Source organism: Nerophis ophidion, linkage group LG05 (genome assembly GCF_033978795.1).
Source record: "Nerophis ophidion isolate RoL-2023_Sa linkage group LG05, RoL_Noph_v1.0, whole genome shotgun sequence".
Taxonomy (NCBI): domain Eukaryota; kingdom Metazoa; phylum Chordata; class Actinopteri; order Syngnathiformes; family Syngnathidae; genus Nerophis; species Nerophis ophidion.
Genome location: NC_084615.1, coordinates 16,360,257 through 16,380,256, shown reverse-complemented (window position 1 = coordinate 16,380,256; position 20,000 = coordinate 16,360,257). Strand labels below are relative to the sequence as shown.

The following is a 20,000-nucleotide window of genomic DNA, read 5'->3' as shown; positions in this document are numbered from 1 at the left end:
GAAAAGCCTTTAAGTGGTCTCTCGTTCTGATTCTGTATGACACACAATCATGGGGAAGACTGCTGACTTGACAACTGTCCAAAAGATGACCATTGATACTTTAAAGAAGGAGGGCAAGACACAAAAGGTCATTGCCAAAGAGGTTGGATGTTCCCAGAGCTGTGTCCAAGCACATTAATAGAGAGGCGAAGAGAAGACAAAGATGTGGTAGAAAAAAGTGTACAAGCAAGAGGGATAATTGCACCCTGGAGAGGATTGTCAAACAAAACCCATTCAAAAATGTGGGGGAGATCCACAAAGAGTGGACTGCAGCTGGAGTCAGTGCTTCAAGAACCACCACGCACCGACGTATGCAAGATATGGGCTACAGCTGTCGCATTCCTTGTGTAAAGACACTCTTGAATAAGAGACAACGTCAAAAGCCTCTCGCCTGGGCTCAAGACAAATAGGACTGGACTGCTGCTGAGTGGACCAAAGTTATGTTTTCAGATAAAAGTAAATTTTGTATCTCCTTTGGAAATCAAGGTCCCAGAGTCTGGAGGAAGACAGGAGAGGCACAGAATCCACGTTGCCTGAAGTCCAGTGTCAAATTTCCACAATCGGTAATGGTCTGGGGTGCCATGTCATCTGCTGGTGTTGGTCCACTGTGTTCCCTGAGTTCTAGGGTCAATGCACCAGTCTACCAGGAAGTTTTAGAACACTTTATGCTGCCTGCCGCGGACCAATTTTATGGAGGTGAAGATTTCATTTTCCAACATGACTTGGCACCTGCACACAGTGCCAAATCTACCAGTACCTGGTTTAAGGACCATGGTATCCCTGTTCTTGATTGGCCTGCAAACTCACCTGACCTTAACCCCATAGAAAACCTATGGGGTATTGTGAAGTGGAAGATGCGAGATGCCAGACCCAACAATGCTGAAGAGCTGTTGGCCTCTATTAAAGCAACCTGGGCTCTCATAACACCTGAGGAGTGCAACAGACTGCTGGACTCCATGCCACGCCGTATTGCTGCAGCAATTCAGGGAAAAGGAGCTGCAACTACGTATTGATTGCCGTACATGCTGAAACTTTCCATGTTCATACTTTTCAGTTGGCCCACATTTCTAAAAAATATTTTTTGGTACTAGTCGTAACTAATATTCGAATTTTCTGAGATACTGAATTTGGGATTTTCAGTAATTGTCAGTACTAATCATCAAAATTTAAAAAAATAAACATTTCAAATATATCACTATGTGTGTAATGAATTGATATAATATGTAAGTTTCACGTTGTGAATATAATTACTGAAATAAATCAACTTTTTCATGATATTCTAATAATATGAACAGCACCTGTATATATGTATGTATAGTGTATAAATGGGTTTTACTTGTTTAGCGCTTTTCAACCTTCTAGGTACTCAAAGCGCTTTGACACTATTTCACACACTGACGGTGGGAGCTGACATGCAAGGCGCTCACCAGGACCCATCAGGAGCAAGGGTGAAGTGTCTTGCCCAAGGACACAACGGACGTGACTAGGATGGTAGACGGTGGGGATTGAACCAGTAACCCTCAGATTACTAGCACAGCCACTCTACCAAATTCGCCACGCCGTCCCCATATATATAGTATAGTAAAATACTTGTGTGTGAAGACATTTACCTTGTTGATGTCAGCAGGCGGCTGGTTGGTGCTCAACTCTGAAGGCATCTTCTGCTGCATGCTTGAGGTATCAACAAAAATCAGTCATATTTCAAAAGGTGGTTATGAATAACAGCATTTCTACACTCACTTGCAACATTAGGCACACGTGAAATATCTAACGGAACCCAATGTAAGACGTGTAAAACATTTATCCTTCTTGACATTATCTGTGGTTTATGTGTAATAATGATGCAGCTTATGTATTTCATTATTACTTATTATTGTAAAATAGATGATTAATCTCAATGAGTTTTTACCTGGTTAAAAAAGGAAAATTAATTTATCTCATGCAATTGTGCAGGTGTACTAATTAACCCTCAGGGAACATTCAAAATCATTTTGGATTTCATCTTTTTTGTACATTTTTTACTCAAATTTCTCAATAAACATCAGTCCTAAACATGAAAAAACCCTCTTAAGGAAAATATATGTATAATGAGTTAACAAAAAGAGCAAAACATGACTGCGAGGACAAAAATGTCAGTCTTTGTCCCCTGAAGGTAAAACTAGTTTGTCAACACAAGAGTACCTGGTGGAGAGCATGCGGCCTTGCAGCCTGTTGGAGCTGCAGGAGAGCAACACCTCATCCTCTCTGATGACCAGCGCCAGGCTGTTGTCCGTATGAGTCATGTGACTCGGGCGCATTTCGGACTGGTTCCCTGAGTTGGGAAGGAGCTGGTCCTGATCCGAACTCGAGTTGGGCTGACAAGCTAATCTCCAGATGGCCAACTCTTCAGCCTGCTGCTGGGCCATCACAGAGAGTTCCTGAAGCCTCCTCTGCTGCGCCACCACCTGGAAAGAAATAGAAGAACACTGACTTAAATCTTCATCTCTGGACAAGTTAAAATCCAGTCCAATAATAACTACCTGTTGCTGCAGGTGGCTGATGAGGCCCTTTGAGGCGCCATCTCGTTGTTCCTCCCCCTCGAAATCTTTGACCTCATATTCCGTTCTTCTCGTCTCCGATGTGATGTCCTGTGATGCACTGGGCAGTATTGAGCGAGACAGAGTGTCACTTGATTCCAAGTTGGTTGTGTCTGAGAGGATTCGCGTCTCAGTACGTTGCTTGAGAAGTTCATTCTCAAGTTGGAGGGAGAGATGTGGTGCAATTACTTGCGCTTGTCCTTCTTGACCACACACAGCTTTAATACTGGAACCCTGGCGATCTTCAGTCTTCTCTGAGCATACAAAGTAATTCACTTGTGTCACTGCCACATCTTTCTGGTGATCAGAGTTGGTGAGAAGGCTGGAAGTGATGACATTGCCTGTTGGAGGATTTGTCTGCCGCACTAAAGAATCCACAGAGTCGAGGGCAACTTCTGTTCGGCCTTCATGGTCCATCAGACAGACTTTTTCTTTCTTTCTCCTCCTCGTCGTGTCATCCCCCGTTGTTTCATCCTTAAGTGCACCCAGCGCTGGCTTGCAGCGCTGCAGTTCCTCTTTTTGGCTGAGGAGGGCGTGGTCCTTCTCCTGCAGTTCAGCCAGAAGTCCTGATATGTACTGGCTCTGCTTCTCAAAGCCCTGAGTCAGCTGCTGGGTTTGACTGGTCAACTGACAGAAGAGGGCAAAGGTTAATCGAGTAGTCCTAAATATGGCTAAGTGAGGTTCTGGTAGACTTTGCAACAACTAGAAATGATTAAAAAAAAAATAGCATCTTATCATTTGGTAGCATAGTTTGATTACCTGGTTTTGAAGGGCCGTCAGTTTAATTTGGAACTGGTTAGCACGCTCTGTCTCCTGCACATTTTCTTTCCTCAGTCGCTCAATCTCCCGGTTGAGGTCAGAGATGACGGACTCTCCCCTCTGGAGTTCAGACTGAGTCAAAGTGCCGTCTCTCATTGCAGTGACCTCGTCTGACAGCACTAAGTGCTGTGGTTTCATTGTGGCTCGCTCCTCTTGGATGAGATCCGCCGTTGCCTGGGAGACCAGTGTGTTGCGCTGGTTTGTGGACTGGCAGAGGAGGACGTGTTGCTCTGGCGACGAGGGTTTGTTATCCGGGACAATGAAGTCGAGTTGGTCATTGTGGAGCGTCAGATATGTCACGGGGCTGCTGGCAGAGAGTTCAGACTCTTCTTTTCTGATGCACTTCAGCTCAGCGAGCTCAGCTGTAAGTTCCTCCAGCTTCTTGCTCAGCTCTCGCTTTCCTTCTCGGTCTTTGGTAGCGGTTTGAGTCCCCTCCTCTTTTTCTTGCTCTCTACCTTTACGCTCTAAAGCCAGCTGGACTTTCAGGTGACTAAGCTGCTCCTTCAGCTGGAAGTTAAGCTGCATCATTTCCGTCTCCCGGTCCTCTTGAACGCGCTTTCTCCCATTCTGCTCCTCTTTTTCCTCATCCTCCTTCTCTCTCTCCATGTCTGCCTCCAAGGTGACGAGGACTTTTCTCAACCGGTCGTTCTCGGCCTTCTCTTTCTCCACCTGAGCCTTCCATTGCTTGTCCTGCTCCTCTCTATCTGCACCTTGGCTGGCCTGTTTACGGCTGAGCTGTTTCAGGCGGGTCCGGGCCTCCACTTCAGCCCGTCGCTGGGCTTCCAGGTCCTCCAGTCGTTTTTGGAGCTCTGCACGCAAGTCGTGCAGTTCTGAACGCAACACGGCATTCTCCCTCTGGGTGTCGTCGGTGGGTATCGACTGTTTGGATGTGAGAGAATCAAGAATAAATCTGTCACTTTCCTCCCTGTTGAGCGTAAACAAATCCTTCTCCTCATAGTCTTTTTCGATGTGTGAACACTCGGAGTCTGGTATGATATGTTCAGAGTCTATGCCTTCCCCTGGCTCTCTGTCATGGGGGTAAGATGCAACAACCTGGATCACCTCTTCTTGTTCCCCTTTTCTCTGCTCTACTCGGGGAGCGACCGGCCTCTTGGTGTGTGCCGACGATCGAGAAGGAAGACAAAAGGCTTGAGACGAGATGCTCTGTCCAACAGGAGCCGCCTGGACAGTCAGTGTATAGCCCGGTGGAGGTGTCACTTTTTGCTCTAAAAGTACAACATTCATTTAATACACAAAATACGTCCATATTGAAATCATCAAAATGATCTTAAAGGATGAATTTCGTCTTTTCTGACTTACAAATGTTACATTGTTGGATACTTGTGTTAAACACTGCCAAAGCGTCAAATCACTCAGTTTTGGATTTTTTTCCATGGGGTATGTCCTGAAGCCACCGCAACGTGGAAGCACTTATTTAGACATTAAGTAAAGCTTACCGATAAACACAGCTTTTTTTTTTTAATGCAGCCCTGCATTGATCTGAGCATGTGTACCTACTGTTGTGACCGGGTGAATCTATATTGTGTTTAGGAAGCTAATTGTCTGGAAAAAAAACATAAGCTACCATATAGAGTTAAACAGTGTCCATTTTCAAAAGAAAAAATATACTTTTGCAATCTGAGAATGTCTGCAGAATTGCATATTTTGCAGACAGTCTATGAAAATGGATTATTAAAGTGACTGTGCAGCAAAAGTTATGAAAAATGTACACACAAAGCATTATCAATAAATATTATCTAGACGACAGGGAATTGTTTTAAATGTAAATTAAAATAATCATAGATCCCTTTTACAGCACCAGTAGAGTAGAAAAACAAATTGCCTCTAGATCAGTGTTTTCAACCACTGTGCCGCGGCACACGAGTGTGCCATGGGAGATTGTCTAATTTCACCTATTTGGGTTAAAAACATTTTTTGCAAACCAGTAATTGTAGTCTGCAAATTATGTGTTGTAAGTGAGTAGGTGGCAGCCGGAGCTAATTGCTTTGTAGTAGTCAGAAACAGAAACAGGGGGAGGCGGTGTGAAAGTAAAATTGTGTCTAATGCTTAAACCAAAAATAAACAAAAGGTGAGTGCCCCTAAGAAAAGGCATTGAAGCTTAGGGAAGACTATGCAGAAGGAAACTAAAACTAAACTGGCTACGAAGAAAACAAAAACAGAATGCTGGGCGACAGCAAAGACTTACTGCGTAGTAGAGACGGTGTCCACAATGTACATCCGAACATGACATCACATTCAACAATGTCCCCATAAAAAAGGATACAAACAACTGAAATATTCTTGATTGATAAAACAAAGCAGTTGTGGCGTATAGCGGTCAAGGAAGACATGAAACTGCTATAGGAAAATACCAAATAAAGAGAAAAAGCCACCAAAATAGGAGCGCAAGACAAGAACTAAACACTACACACAGGAAAACATAAAAACAGTACTAATAAGTCAGGGGGTGACATGACAGATGGTGACAGTACACCTACTTTGAGACAACAGCTATAGTGATGCACGCTTTGTTATAGCTTTAAAGTCGTATCCAACAATTGCGACAACAACGTTTTACTGTCAACTAAGTTTCGTTTTTTAATGATTTCTGCTGGTGGTGTGCCTCCGGATTTTTCAAACACAAAAAATGTGCCTAGGCTCAAAAAAGGTTGAAAAACACTGCTCAAGATTATTGCTATTATCATAAATATTAGATGTATGACACTGACAGACTTCCAAAGTTTACAAATAGATATGATCAAAATAGTATCAATTTCCCAAAGATTCCCGAGCCATTTTGAGAAATAATGAGGGATCCAGACACATCATCCCGTGATGTAGAGGTAGGAACCACAGATGACTTCATCATCAACAACAACAATAATGATAAATCATGCAGACTTTCTGAGAGCCAATAACAATTACTTTGGGAAAAAAATATGGTACAGAATCTTTTGTTGTTGATCGTGAATCTAAGGAGGATGGGCTACAAGTTTAAGAAGTTGTTAAACAGATCCAGCTTTAGTGAAACACTGAGCATCATGTAGCAGTAATGCCAAAAGCTAAACAAGAATACCAAATTACAAACATAATAAAATGATAGCTTACTGTATGTCTGCTCTTACTGTGATGACAACTGATAAAATATCCATATCTTCCCATTAAGATGAAGAATTAACCATGATCCACACAAAGTGTTGACAATTAAAGTCTCCTTGCAGACTGTCTTTGGTTATTTGTCCATCCATCCATCCATCCATTTTCTACCGCTTATTCCCTTTGGGGTTGCGGGGGGTGCTGGTGCCTATCTCAGCTATAATCGGGCGGAAGGCGGGGCACACCCTGGACAAGTCGCCACCTCATCACAGGGCCAAAACAGATAGACAGACAACATTCCCACTAGGGCCAATTTAGTGTTGCCAATCAACCTATAACCAACTAACATATCCTCCCATTAAGATGAAGAATTAACCATGATCCACACAAAGTGTTGACAATTAAAGTCTGCAGACTGTCTTTGGTTATTTGTGTTTTGGTATAAATTGAATTGAATGTCACAGATGAACAACTTGTAGATGTATTGCTAAATCCTCCTAATGTCCAGATTAGAGGCATTGTTTATAATCTAGAATAACTTTGACGAGCCGAGACGCGATGATGCGGGAGCAGCAGGACATCGCGGCCAGCTCACTGTAAAGCAGCCGAGGGCGACTTAACAATCTGCATCATTGCGCCGCGATAAAAACTGTCTTTGAAAGTACTTAAAATAACAACATTGCTAATATTTGGTTAATGTTATGTATATAGAGTATTATTGGCCTGGTTTGGATGATTATTTAGAGGGTTTTGTGGGCAAAATAGAGAGCCCCCATTGACTACATTGTTAGCGGACTTTTTATGTATTTATCTATTTACGACTTAAAATGTATAACAAAACAACATCTGTGTTCATCTCTTATATAAGTATTGTGAATAATAGACCGCACATCCGTCTAATGTTTGTGTATTTCCAGTATAGCTGATCTAATAATACGGTCAGAGTGCAGAAGTGTTACTCCAGTGATGCCAATCTACGGAAATCACCAAAGACGTTCGGAGCGGAATATTCAAAATGGCTGACTGAATTTGTGGCAGTTTGTGTTGTTTAGACAGTATTTTCACATAAATTGCGGATTGGATATGGTTTAATAGATACAATGGAAAAAAAAAAGATTTTTTTTCCACTCTACTGCTACTTAAAATGACAATTTTATCTGTAACCCACAAACATTTGATACCTCCTCTGACTTGTCACTTCATTTAATTGGTGGAAAATTAAAGAATGTTGATAAAAAAATATTGTATATTCATTCATTCTGCATCAATAATGTTTATGTTCATGCTTTGGGATAATCTAGTTCATCAAGGTGGCAAGTGGATTGTTCAGTTGGTCTAGGAAGGCTTCATCACTTTACGCTCACAGACTAAGATGGGTCCGATCTCGTTCGAGTGCTTGGTGCTGGACCCAAACCCAATGATCCTTTAAAAGGAAGGGCCGTGCCCTGACAATATTTTTCATACTACTACTTATGAACGTATATATTCATCGTTTCACATTACAGTAAATGTATTTAAATGCCCCAGAGACCAGCAGGTGGCAGAATAGGCCAGTTTTCGCCTCCCCGTATGGTAAATGACTTAATGCACCTTGCAGTTCTTTGAGAAGGCGAAGGGCACCAGCTCGCTCCTCTGCCAGTCGGCTGGCCTCTTCCTCCAAGGTTCGCACTTTCTTCTTGCTCTGCTGGAGACTCGCCGCCACGCCCTCCGCATTATGCATCGCTTCCTAATGGAGCCCAGTATAAACAGAGGGAATTAAAAGCACTGAAGTAAGCTCTCGTTTCCCCGAAAAGGATTTGATTAGTTATTCTAAATTTGCTCGCTGGATAGAAACAATTAAAGAACATTATCATTAGGCAGCTGCTATTATCTATTTAATGTACACTTTATTTAGCTGTTAGACAGGCAGACATATGGTACATTAGCACACTCTTTAAACATTTACAAAGTTCCTTCTGTCCAGTCAATGCATTATTGATGCAGCTAGACCAGTTTGGGTAAGCATTACTCTTTTACCTTCAGTTTGGCTTGGATTTCTGCTTCTTTTTTCTGACTCTCCTGCAGCTGTCTCTCTGTGAACTTGACTTTCTCTTTTAAAGACCCCAACTCTTTATCCAGTGTCTGCTTCTGTACAGACAGCTGAGAATGGCAAGGATGAATTTGTTAGGCAAAATAAAAAGGACGACAATAAGGACAGAAAAGACAGAGAATGGCTGTTGCTGGAAAAGCAGGGGACCAGTTAGATACCGATCAAACAAATCCCCTTCAGACTTTGCAGGCAAAGACAACTATTAGCTTCCTTCTAGTGGCTCTAGTCAGAATTGTGCAGCTTGGTAGTAAACAAAACCAAATTGGGGCAATTTAACTGTGTCAAATGCTTCAAAGTGACTGCAAGACCCTCACGCCGACCCTCAACCTGAATTATTCTGCTCTGAGGTAATAATGATGACATCACTCAGCATTCCTTGAAATGTGCGAGTAAAAAAGGAAAACCAAAAAAAACCAACCACATCACATTTTGTTGTCATGCAGTTGTAGCGACATGCCTTCACACCTCTGTTACTGAGAACGACAATGGCGGTTATGAGTTGACAATGTCACACTTCCATACCAAATACATTCTCCGTCGCCATCTTTACCTTTGCTGCTCAACCTTTCCCCTGGAGGGGGACAGTGTGACGAGGAAAAGGACCAAGCAGAGATTACAGAAGGTGGAAGGAAAACACAGAGAGAGAGAGAGAGAGAGCAAACGTGAAAAGGGGGGCGAGCAGAAAGGAATGACACAGGCATGGGTGAAGAAATAAGATAAGATTATTGACCTTTGGCACGGATAAGTGAGGAGGCGTAAAAGGGAAAGAAGGCACAGAGGAGGAGGAATAAAAGCAGAAGACAGCAGAAGACAGCAGTAGTTGGTGTTCAGGGGTGTCCAAACTTTTACCTCTGCATGCAGAAAAATTTAAGTTTCGAAAACTTTGAAACATTTTGTATGTGATATATGCAAATGCCAATATAATTTAGGTCAATACATGGTATGTGAACAAAACATCCACATCTTGGTATATATATTTAGACTGATACATAATGTTGGATATAGAGAACATACAAACACTTTATTTATTGAGTCAAAAATATTAAAGTTCGATGATTTGGTAAAATTGCAAACAGCTAAAAAGATGTACAAAGCAAATTATAACCTGCTACCAAAGAATGTACAACAATTCTTCTCTACTAAAGAGGAGGAATATAACCTTAGAGGAAAATCTAATTTAAAACATTTATATGCACCTACAACACTTAGAACCTTTAGCATACCAGTATGTGTAATTAAATGATGGAATGGATTAAGTAAGGAAGTTAAACAATGTACTGGTATGATCCACTTTAAAAGTTTGTTCAAATAAAAAGTGCTTACAAAGTACAAAGAAGAAGAATGATGAGAAATTCTTTCAACCTTCTTGAAAATAAGATATTCTTCTCAGTATGTTAATAATGACTGACTTCATTATATATTACAAAACTGTTGTATTACTCATCCACGGATGTCATTTTATTATAAAAAAAAGTCAGTAAATGAATTTATATATTTGTAAATGCTCTGATGAAGTGGGAAAGGGGTAGGATTAAATAAGCTGTGCTTCTTCCTACTCCTTTTCGGACATGATGTAAAGAGATATCATGAAATGTAAGTCTGTTCATGTTCCAAATAAACTAAAGAAAGAAAGAGAAAATGTATGTGTTTTTTGTACTTTTGGAAAATATGCAAAGGGACACAAAACTGATCTCCAGGTTGAAATTAACCGTTGGGACACCCCTGATACACTATATATGATAAGCACTGCATGTATGTGTGTGTATTAACTTTGTCAGCCTGGGCCTGCAAGGCATTGTGAAGCGTCCGGGCCTGCTGGAGCTCCTGGTTGCATTTATGAACCTCCTGTTGATGCTGCTTTTCCATACTCTGCTTCTCCTTCTGGAGCTCCAGCACGTCCTGCAGGCATGCCACAAAACACACAAGATGTGAGCCGACGTCTTGAGACGTAACGTATTGAGCGTCCTCACCCTCTGATGTTGCTTCTCCAGATCCTTGGTGCGTTGTTGGTGCTGCAGGCGACTGCTCTCAGCATTCTGCCTCTGGCACTTAAGCTCCTCTTGAAGCTGTTTCAGCCTCTGCTCAGCTCCCGAGGCCTGCAAAGGACACCAAGTCTAATAAATATCTCACTGAGAAAAAGCCATTTTAGGTTTGGGTCATCTCACTGTTCTTGCTTTACATATGGTTGGACTAGGTTTTTTTTGTTTAGCATTTAGCAGTAAACATACAAACCCCAATGAACTGTACAGTGCCAGGTGCCTCAAAAACTGCTGCCCTCGGGCAGGAGATACGGGACAATAAAATCCCGGACAAATAGATTTAAGAACACTTTTTACCCGAGAGCAATAGTGTCGCTGAACACAAGACAACAATGACTGTGCATGTGAGCTGTGTGCTTGGTATTTTTATGTATTTTTATCTATGTTCTTATGTTTTTATGTGTTATTATGAATGTTTTTGCTTAAAATTTTGTTGTACAATGTACAATGACAATAAAGATCCATTCATTCTTATTCTATTCAAAAGCAGTGAAGTTGTCACATTGTGTAAAGGGTAAATAAAAAGAGAATACAATGATTTGCAAATCCTTTTCAACTTATATTCAATTGAATAGAGTGCAAAGACAAGATATTTCATGTTCACACTGAGAAACTTTGTTATTTTTTGCAAATATTTGCTCTTTTGGAATTTGATGCCTGCAACATGTTTCAAAAAAGCTGCCACAAGTAGCAAAAAAGAGTGAGAAAGTTGAGGAATGCTCATCAAATACTTATTTGGAACATCCCACAGGTGAACAGGCTAATTGGGAACAGGTGGGTGCCATGATTGGCTATAAAAGCAGCTTCCATGAAATGCTCACTCATTCACAAACAAGGACGGGGCGAGGGTCAACTTTGTCAACAAACGCCTAAGCAAATTGTCGAACAGTTTAAGAACAACATTTCTCAACAAGCTGCTGCAAGGAATTCAGGGATTTCACCATCTACGCTCCATAATATCATCAAATGGTTCAGAAAATCTGGAGAAATCACTGCACGTAAGCCATGATATTACGGACCATTAATCCGTCAGGCCTTACTGCATCAAAGAGCGACATCGGTGTGTAAAGGATACCACCACATGGCTCAGGAACACTTCAGAAAACCACTGTCAGTAACTACAGTTGGTCGCTACATCTGTAAATGCAAGTTAAAACTCTACTATGCAAAGCAAAAGCCAATTATCAAACACACCCAAAGGAAAGGCCATGTAACAACGGTGGTAAAAATGCCCCTGTGACTACTTTTTAGCAAAGTGTTGCTCCCATTAAATTCTAAGTTCATGATTATTTGCAAAAAAAATAAAAACATTCTCAATGTGAACATTAAATATCTTGTATTTGCAGTCTATTCAAATGAATACAAGATGAAAATGATTTCCAAATCATTCTATTCTCTTTTTTTTAATGAATTACACAATGTGCCAACTTCACTACTTTTGGGTTTTGTGCAAATAACAGTAAAAAAAAACAACAACAAAGGCACAGCTGAAAGGTATGTAAAGCGCTGGACCAGGGGTAGGAAACCTATGGCTCTCGAGCCAGATGTGGCTCTTTTGATGACTGCACCTGGCTCTCAGATAAATCTTAGCTGACATTGTTTAACACGGTAAGTAATGAATAATTACAGTGTCAAAAATAACGTTTAAAATATAAATCATTCTAATGCATTTTAATCCATTCATCCGGTTTCTACTGCACCTGTTCAAAGAAGTCGCATTAATGGTAAGAAGTATTCTATTTATTGTTGGTTAGCTTCAGAATAACAATGTTATTAAAAAGAAAAAGAGATTTATTATACTCTAAAAATGTTGGTCTTACTTAAAAATGCAAGCATTTAGTTGTATTCAGTCTTGAAAAAAAAAATATTATATGGCTCTCACGGAAATACTTTTTAAAATATTTGGCTTGTATGGCTCTCTCAGCCAAAAAGGTTTCGACCCCTGCTCTGGACAGTACCACACAGACATTTCTGATGTTTTTTTCTCTCTTAAAGGGGAACATTATCACCAAACCTATGTAAGCGTCAATATATACCTTGATGGTGCAGAAAAAAGACCATCTATTTTTTTAACCGATTTCCGAACTCTAAATGGGTGAATTTTGGCGAATTAAACGCCTTTCTGTTTATCGCGCTGGAAGCGAGTACGTCAGAATGTGACGTCGCCGAGGTAACACACCCGCCCTTTTCATTTTCAACACATTACAAACACCGGGTCTCAGCTCTGTTATTTTCCGTTTTTTGACAATTTTTTGGAACCTTGGAGACATCATGCCTCGACGGTGTGTTGTCGGAGGGTGTAACAACACTAACAGGGAGAGATTCAAGTTGCACCACTGGTCCGAAGATGCGAAAGTGTCTTCCGCCAGACCCCCATTGAATGTGCTGGAGTTTCTCCACATTTTACCGGCGGTGCTAAAGCAGACATGGCACAGAGATGTATGGATAACCTGTAAATGCATTTGCAACGATAGTCAACAAAATCACAAAGGTGAGTTTTGTTGATGTTGACTGCCAGCTAATCGATGCTAACATGCTACGCTAATCAATGCTAACATGCTATTTACCAGCGGTGCTAAAGCAGACATGGCACAGAGATGTATGGATAACCTGTAGATGCATTTGCAACTATATTACGTTTCCTTCCACCCACATTTAATGCGAAAAAAACACTTACCAATGGACGGATTTAAGTTGCTCCAGTGTCAAAAGATGCGAAAGTCCTGATCGTTTGGTCCGCACATTTTACCGGCGATGCTAACGCAGCTATTCGGCCATGCTATGGCTATGAATAGCGTCAATAGCTATTCGCTCAATAGCTTCAATTTCTTCTTCAATATTTTCATACTTCAACCATCTGTTTAAATACATGCCTAATCTGTTGAATCGCTTAAGTCGCTGAAATCCGAGTTTGAATCCGAGCTAATGTCACTATATCTTGCTGTGGTATTCCCATTGTTTGTTTACATTAGCAGCACTGTGTGACGTCACAGGGAAATGGCCAGTGTCTTCGCAGAGAGCGAAAATAAGGCACTTTAAAGCTTTATTTAGGGATATTCCGAGACCGGTAAAATCTTGAAAAAAACTTCAAAAAATACAATAAGCCAGTGGGAACTGATTTTTATTGTTTTTAACCCTTTTGAAATTGTGATAATGTTCCCCTTTAAGAGATAATCTAAAGAAAAAGTGAATGGCAAAAAGTAAGAGGATGTAAATTCGGGGTCCATGAATTGATTAACGTGGACCCCGACTTAAACAGGTTGAAAAACTTATTTGGGTGTTACCATTTAGTGGTCAATTGTACGGAATATGTACCGTGCTGTGCAATCTACTAATAAAAGTTTTAATCAATCAAGTGTGTCGTTACCCGTTCGCTCTCCTGACTTATTCGTGTGTGCGCAGCACCAAGCTCGTTGTGCGCCTTCTGCAGGCTGAGCTCCGTGGCGGCCATCTTCTTCTTGCTCCGCCCCATTTCGTCCTGGAGTGACTTTAACGACTGGGCCTTGACACTCAGCTCTTCCTCCAGCGAAGACACCTGATGCTGCATTCGTGACAAAGTCACTGGCGGACGGAAGAGAAATATTAGTAGGATTTTAGTCGCCATTAGCTGATGTCAACGTTAACAACAATGTTCAGTTTTAGTTAGATTGATGTGCTGCTGTATCAGATAATCAGGATCTTTGGCCAAACAGGGCAGCAGCAGGTGAATGTACACAACAGGGCCTTTGTTGCAATCTCTGTAGCCAGTGGATAAACAATTCAGGTGTGACAGTAGATCAACACTTACATGATGTTCCTGATACCTCCCCTACTGCATGACTTGAGAAGAAGCTAGGTATTATCTTACTAGTTGTCTTGCTAGGCACATACCAAAAAAACAAACACACACCTTATTAAGTAAACACTCCACCGGCTCTTAAAGTGCGAGAGGCACTCCACTTTGGGAAGTTAGTGTTGAAACATCCCAGAATGGAAGTGTTGTCATTGATATATCAGATGATTTACTGCCACTAATGTTTCCTTACGTGGATCACCAAATAACGGCACATTTCTGGGTCGCCGATATTTCACAACAAAGATACAGAATACAAAAGCATTGAAGTTGTCACGTTGTGGAAATAGTAAATAAAAACAAAATACAGTGATTTGCAAATCCTTATCAACTTATATTCAACTGAATAGACTGCAAAGACTAGATACTTAACGTTCAAACTGGAAAACTTTGTTATTTTTTGCAAATATTAGCTTACTAGGAATTTGATGCCTGCGACATGTTTCAAAAAAGCTGGCACAAGTGGCAAAAATGACTGAGAAAGTTGAGGAATGCTCATCAAAGACTTATTTGGAACATCCCAAAGGTGAACAGGTGGGTGCCATGATTGGGATGGGTGATCACCAATCACCGCTGCTGCCCACTGCTCCCCTCACCTCCCAGGGGGTGAACAAGGGGATCAGTCAAATGCAGAGGACACATTTCACCACACCTGGTGTGTGTGTGACAATCATTGGTACTTAAACTTTAACTTAACTTAAAAGCAGCTTTCATGAAATACTCAGTCATTCACAAACAAGGGTGGGGTGAGGGTCACCACTTTGTCAACAAATGCGTGAGCAAATTGTCGAAGAGTTTAAGAACAACATTTCTCAAGCAGCTATTGCAAGGAATTTAGGGATTTCACCATCTACGCTCCGTAATATCATCAAATGGTTGAGAGAAACTGCAGAAATCACTGCACTTAAGCCATGATATTATGGACCTTGGATCCCCCAGGCGGTACTGCATCAGTGTGTAAAGGATATCACCACATGGGCTCAGGAACACTTCAGAAAACCACTGTCAGTAACTACAGTTGGTTGCCAAATCTGTAAGTGCAAGTTAAAACTATACTATGCAAAGCCAAACCCATTTATCAACAACACCCAGAAACGCTGCCGGCATCGCTGGGTCTGACTTCATCTAAGATGGATTGATACAAAGTGGAAAAGTGTTTTGTGGTCTGAGGAGTCCACATTTCAAATTGTTTTTGGAAACAGTAGACATCATGCCCTCCGGACCAAAGAGGAAAAGAACCATCCGGATTGTTCTAGGCACAAAGTTCAAAAGCCAGCATCTGTGATGGTTTTGGGGTTTATTAGTATTATTTTTTGCAACGTCTTGCTGCCATTAAATACCAAGTTCATGATTATTTGCAAAAAAACATTAAATATCTTGTCTTTGCAGTCAATTGAATATAAGTTGAAAAATATTTGCAAATCACTGACTTCTGTTTAAATTTACGAATTACACAACCTGCTAACTTCTCTGCTTTTGACTTTTCTACAATTGACAAAGCATTAGTACATTTATCCTTCACACTCACTTTCTGTCTGTGTCTTGGGCTCTTGCTCTCTTTCCGAAGCCTGGTGCTGCGATGGGCTGTGACCCAAGATGTCAGGCGTCTGGGGAGAAGATGGAGATGGTCTCCTGGCCGCCGGCCTCGGGTCGTCACGCTCCCACGGAAACACAGCCAAAGCAGTGGCGAACGGGCCCGATTGGTCAGACGGGTGGCTGCGCGGATGGGCCTTGGGTTGTCGCGGCGATGAGGCAGGGGGAGTGTCTGAGAACTGGAGCCGCTGCTGAGGGGTTACAGGAAGAAATCATGACTTGAATTTTTTTAAACAAATAGAAAGTTACACATCGAGCAGCTCAATTTGCGTGTGAACTTACTCGGATGTGTAGGGCCTGGCTATGAGCTTCCTCTCTCTGGCCTGTCCGGTCATCCTTTCGGCCCCCTATTGGACAAAAAGACAACATTTGGTCTCCGGCTTATTAGTGATTCCCCGAGCCCAAAAAAGTCTGCGGGCTATGGAGCATTTTCTATTGGGGCTCCAGTGCTCTCAGTAGAAGCATTTAAGTCTCATCATAAAACTCATTCATAGCCTTTAATTAGACCCCCCTTTTAGACCAGTTGATCTGCCGTTTCTTTTTAGCCCTGCCCCATTCTCCTTCGTGGAGGGGGGGGGGCACACGTTCGGTGGACACGGATGTAGCGCTAGCTGTCCAAAGTCGGGACCCAGCGTGGACCACTCGTCTGTGCATCAGTTGGGGACGTCTCTGCGCTGCTGACCTGTCTCCGCTCGGGATGGTCTCCTGCTGGCCCCACTATGGACTAGACTCTCACTATTATGTTAGATCCACTATGGACTGGACTCTCACACTTTCATGTTGGATCCACTATGGACTGGACTCTCACACTATTATGTTAGATCCACTATGGACTGGACTCTCACTATTATGTTAGACCCACTATGGACTAGACTCTCACAATATTATGCTAGATCCACTCGACGTTCATTCCACCGGTCACCCGGGTAGTCCCCACATCTGCGGTCCCCTCCAAGGTTTCTCATTGTTATCCCATTGGGCTGAGTTTTTCCTTGCCCATATGTGGGATCTGAGCCGAGGATGTAGTTGTGGCCTGTGCAGCCCTTTGAGACACTCGTGAATTAGGGCTATATAAGTAAACTGACTGATTGATATGTTCATCGTGGAGATACGGGCTGGGAAAGAATGGTTGCTGTGAGAAATATCAAATGACCTCCTCGTATTTGAGACCGCTCCAATTTTTGTTTCTCAACATGACGCTATGATTGCGTTACCGGACTTTCAGTTGGTTTTAGGCGTGTACCATGCTGATCCCAGGGGGAGCTGGTGCTCCAGCAGGGTGTCGAGAAGGGAGTGTTGTCCGCTGACCGACTGCTGGTCTGGAACCTTTCAAGTTCTGCTTCTAGTCTGCAAATACGTAACAATCAGAGCGTTAGTTCTTATAATGTGACCTTAAAAAAAAAAGATTATTTTGTGTTACTGTAATCTCCACCTTTTAACTTCATGTGTGAGTTTGTTGCTGAGGGTGCGGGCAGCATCTAACTGGCCTTCCAAGGAGCACACTTGAGCCTGCTTGGTGTGAAGCTCTTGGGTCAGGCGCTGACTAGTGGTCACGGCCAACTTGGCCTCGTCACAAACACCTTGAAGCTCTCTCTGCACCGCCTGGAGCTCCCCACGCACCTCCTCGTACTAGAAGGAAGACGTGGAGAACGGGAGTGGAGAAGGAAAACAATGAACAAGGTGAGGAACAGTAAGCCTCCCTTCCTATTCTTACTAATATTTGCTGACCTTGTGAAAGAAGAATTGACTTATTTTGCCCTAAGATGGCAGGAAAGTTTTAAGATGCATTCTTTGCATTTTACTTGATGCATCTAAAGCTGCTGCACCCACACTAGTCACATACTTTACTTAGGTTGTGTTTTTTACATGCCAACATGTCAGGAGGGCTGCAGCTATTATTTTAGTCATCGGGTAACCTATCGATTAGTTTGATTGATTGAATAACTTAATAAAACACACTTTTAGCCTCAATGCATATTTGAAGGTGATTAGTTTAAATAACACATCGACATCCACATGGAGAGGAGCCAGATGAGGTGATTCGGGCGTCTGGTAAGGATGCCACCCGAACGCCTCCCTCGGGAGGAGTTTCGGGCACGTCCGACCAGTTGGAGGCCATGGGGAAGACCCAGAACACATTGGGAAGTCTATGTCTCCCGGCTGGCCTGGGATCGCCTCGGGATCCCCCGGGAGGAGCTGGACCAAGTGACTGGGGTGAGGGAAGTCTGGGCTTCCCTGCTTAGGCTGCTGCCCCCGCGACCCCACCTCGGATAAGCGGAAGAAGATGGATGGATAGTTGAAATAACGACTTTTCTGCTTATATTTATTATGTACCGTATTTCCTTGAATTGCCGCCGGGTATATAGTATGCGCCTGCCTGGAATTACTGCCGGGTAAAACTCGTTTCGCAAAATAATTAGCGCATGCTTAGCATTACTGCCGGCTTAGGATTAACACCGGGTCAAACCCGTTTCGCAAACAAATTTTTATTAGCGCAAGTCTAGAATTTCGCTGGGTCAAACTCGTTTCGCAAAATAATTAGCATATGCCTAGAATTTCCACCGGGTCAAACCCGTCACGTCACAAGTGACACTTCCCCTGTCATCGTTTTCAAAATGGAGGAGGCTGATTTCAATCATTTGAAATCGCATAAAGGGAAGATTAAGAGCTATTCAGTAGGATTTAAGGTCCAAGCTATTGAATATGCTAAAACAAACAGTAAGCAGCTATGTTTTATTAATATACCGTAGCTGCGTGTGTCAAATATGAGTCATTACATGACTCCCGCCTCCTGGTGGTAGAGGGCGCTAGTGATCCTTCTTGCGACTACTCGGCTGCAGAAGAAGTGACAACAAGCAGCAAGAGTAATCAGCAAATGTTGATTTTTCATCTCGCTTGCACTTTTAACATGGAGGATTACATATCTAAAATGAAACAGTTTTCTAAACTGGACTTTCAATCGAAGCAGGAGGTAATAAAGGAAGACCTCCATCGAGACAGAGAAACTTTTGAAACTGAAGAGAGATAAGGAAGACTTCTATAAACAAGTTATCGATGCTTTTGATCAGAAGGAGCCCCGCATGGACTTCATTTATAAGTAAAGGTTAGACCATGATACGGTAACCTTTTTTTTTATTAAATCTGCTTTTCATGGTGGCATCTTTACATCACACTCAAATTTATAAGCACAGGCCTAAATTTACCGCATGCCTTTGGTAAGCGCCGGAGTGAGAAGAGGTTTTAAAATAATTAGCGCCCTGGCGGCAATTCAAGGAAATACGGTATTTCTAATAAATGTACATCATCACCATTGAAACTGTACTTTAACATGTGTGCAGTCAAAGAAAAAGCAAAAAATGGATTCTATTAGCTGCCAAACGCCACTGCTGTGCAGAAAACTATGCACGCATATTTAAAGTTCCGGATTTTAACAATTTTTATTAGTGGCACTCAAAACGATTAATCGCAGCAAGATAATATAAATCAAAGCTTTTTCTCCCCTCATCAAATAAGTAGATGTTATCCTTGGAGCCCCACATGTCACCAGTGTGGTCAAATTATGACATTTTAGGATTTATTTTTATGATTTTCTAGCACCACTTTGAAAAATACAAAGCCAATTATGTGGTTACCTTGCAAACGCAACATTAAAAAAAAAAAAACGCATGTGGAGATGCTTTCATCAGCACCAAGCAAAACGTAGTGTCCTGCATTAGTCCAAGCACCGATTGACAGCAGTGACCACAGCTGGACTAAAATATTACATAAAAGGTTTTGAAGGGAATAACGGTGTTTTGTGAGTCTGCTTGTACCTTCACAGTTTGCTTTTCGTAGCTAATCTGGATGTTGTCCAGCTGCAGTTGCTTCTGCTTGTTCTCCCTGGACAGACGCTCCTGGTTGATTTGCAGCTCCTTCAC

At 42.0% G+C, this 20,000-nt stretch overlaps 1 protein-coding gene across 2 annotated transcripts in view; it reads right to left on the bottom strand.

Moving 5' to 3' along the window:
• Positions 1-20,000, bottom strand: part of si:dkeyp-115e12.6 (centromere protein F) — a 35,045-nt gene that overhangs the window by 8,617 nt on the left and 6,428 nt on the right. For both annotated transcript variants that reach the window (XM_061900202.1, XM_061900201.1), the window contains exons 2-15: positions 19,896-20,000; positions 17,516-17,712; positions 17,327-17,430; positions 16,366-16,430; positions 16,019-16,274; positions 14,026-14,219; positions 10,590-10,715; positions 10,390-10,518; positions 8,547-8,669; positions 8,121-8,256; positions 3,375-4,660; positions 2,559-3,242; positions 2,221-2,483; positions 1,650-1,710 (exon numbers count right to left, since the gene is read on the bottom strand). The exon at positions 19,896-20,000 is cut by the window's right edge and continues 73 nt beyond it. In XM_061900202.1, coding sequence (XP_061756186.1) covers positions 1,650-1,710; positions 2,221-2,483; positions 2,559-3,242; positions 3,375-4,660; positions 8,121-8,256; positions 8,547-8,669; positions 10,390-10,518; positions 10,590-10,715; positions 14,026-14,219; positions 16,019-16,274; positions 16,366-16,430; positions 17,327-17,430; positions 17,516-17,712; positions 19,896-20,000 — 3,729 coding nt within the window. The remainder of the gene's footprint in view (positions 1-1,649; positions 1,711-2,220; positions 2,484-2,558; positions 3,243-3,374; positions 4,661-8,120; positions 8,257-8,546; positions 8,670-10,389; positions 10,519-10,589; positions 10,716-14,025; positions 14,220-16,018; positions 16,275-16,365; positions 16,431-17,326; positions 17,431-17,515; positions 17,713-19,895) is intronic.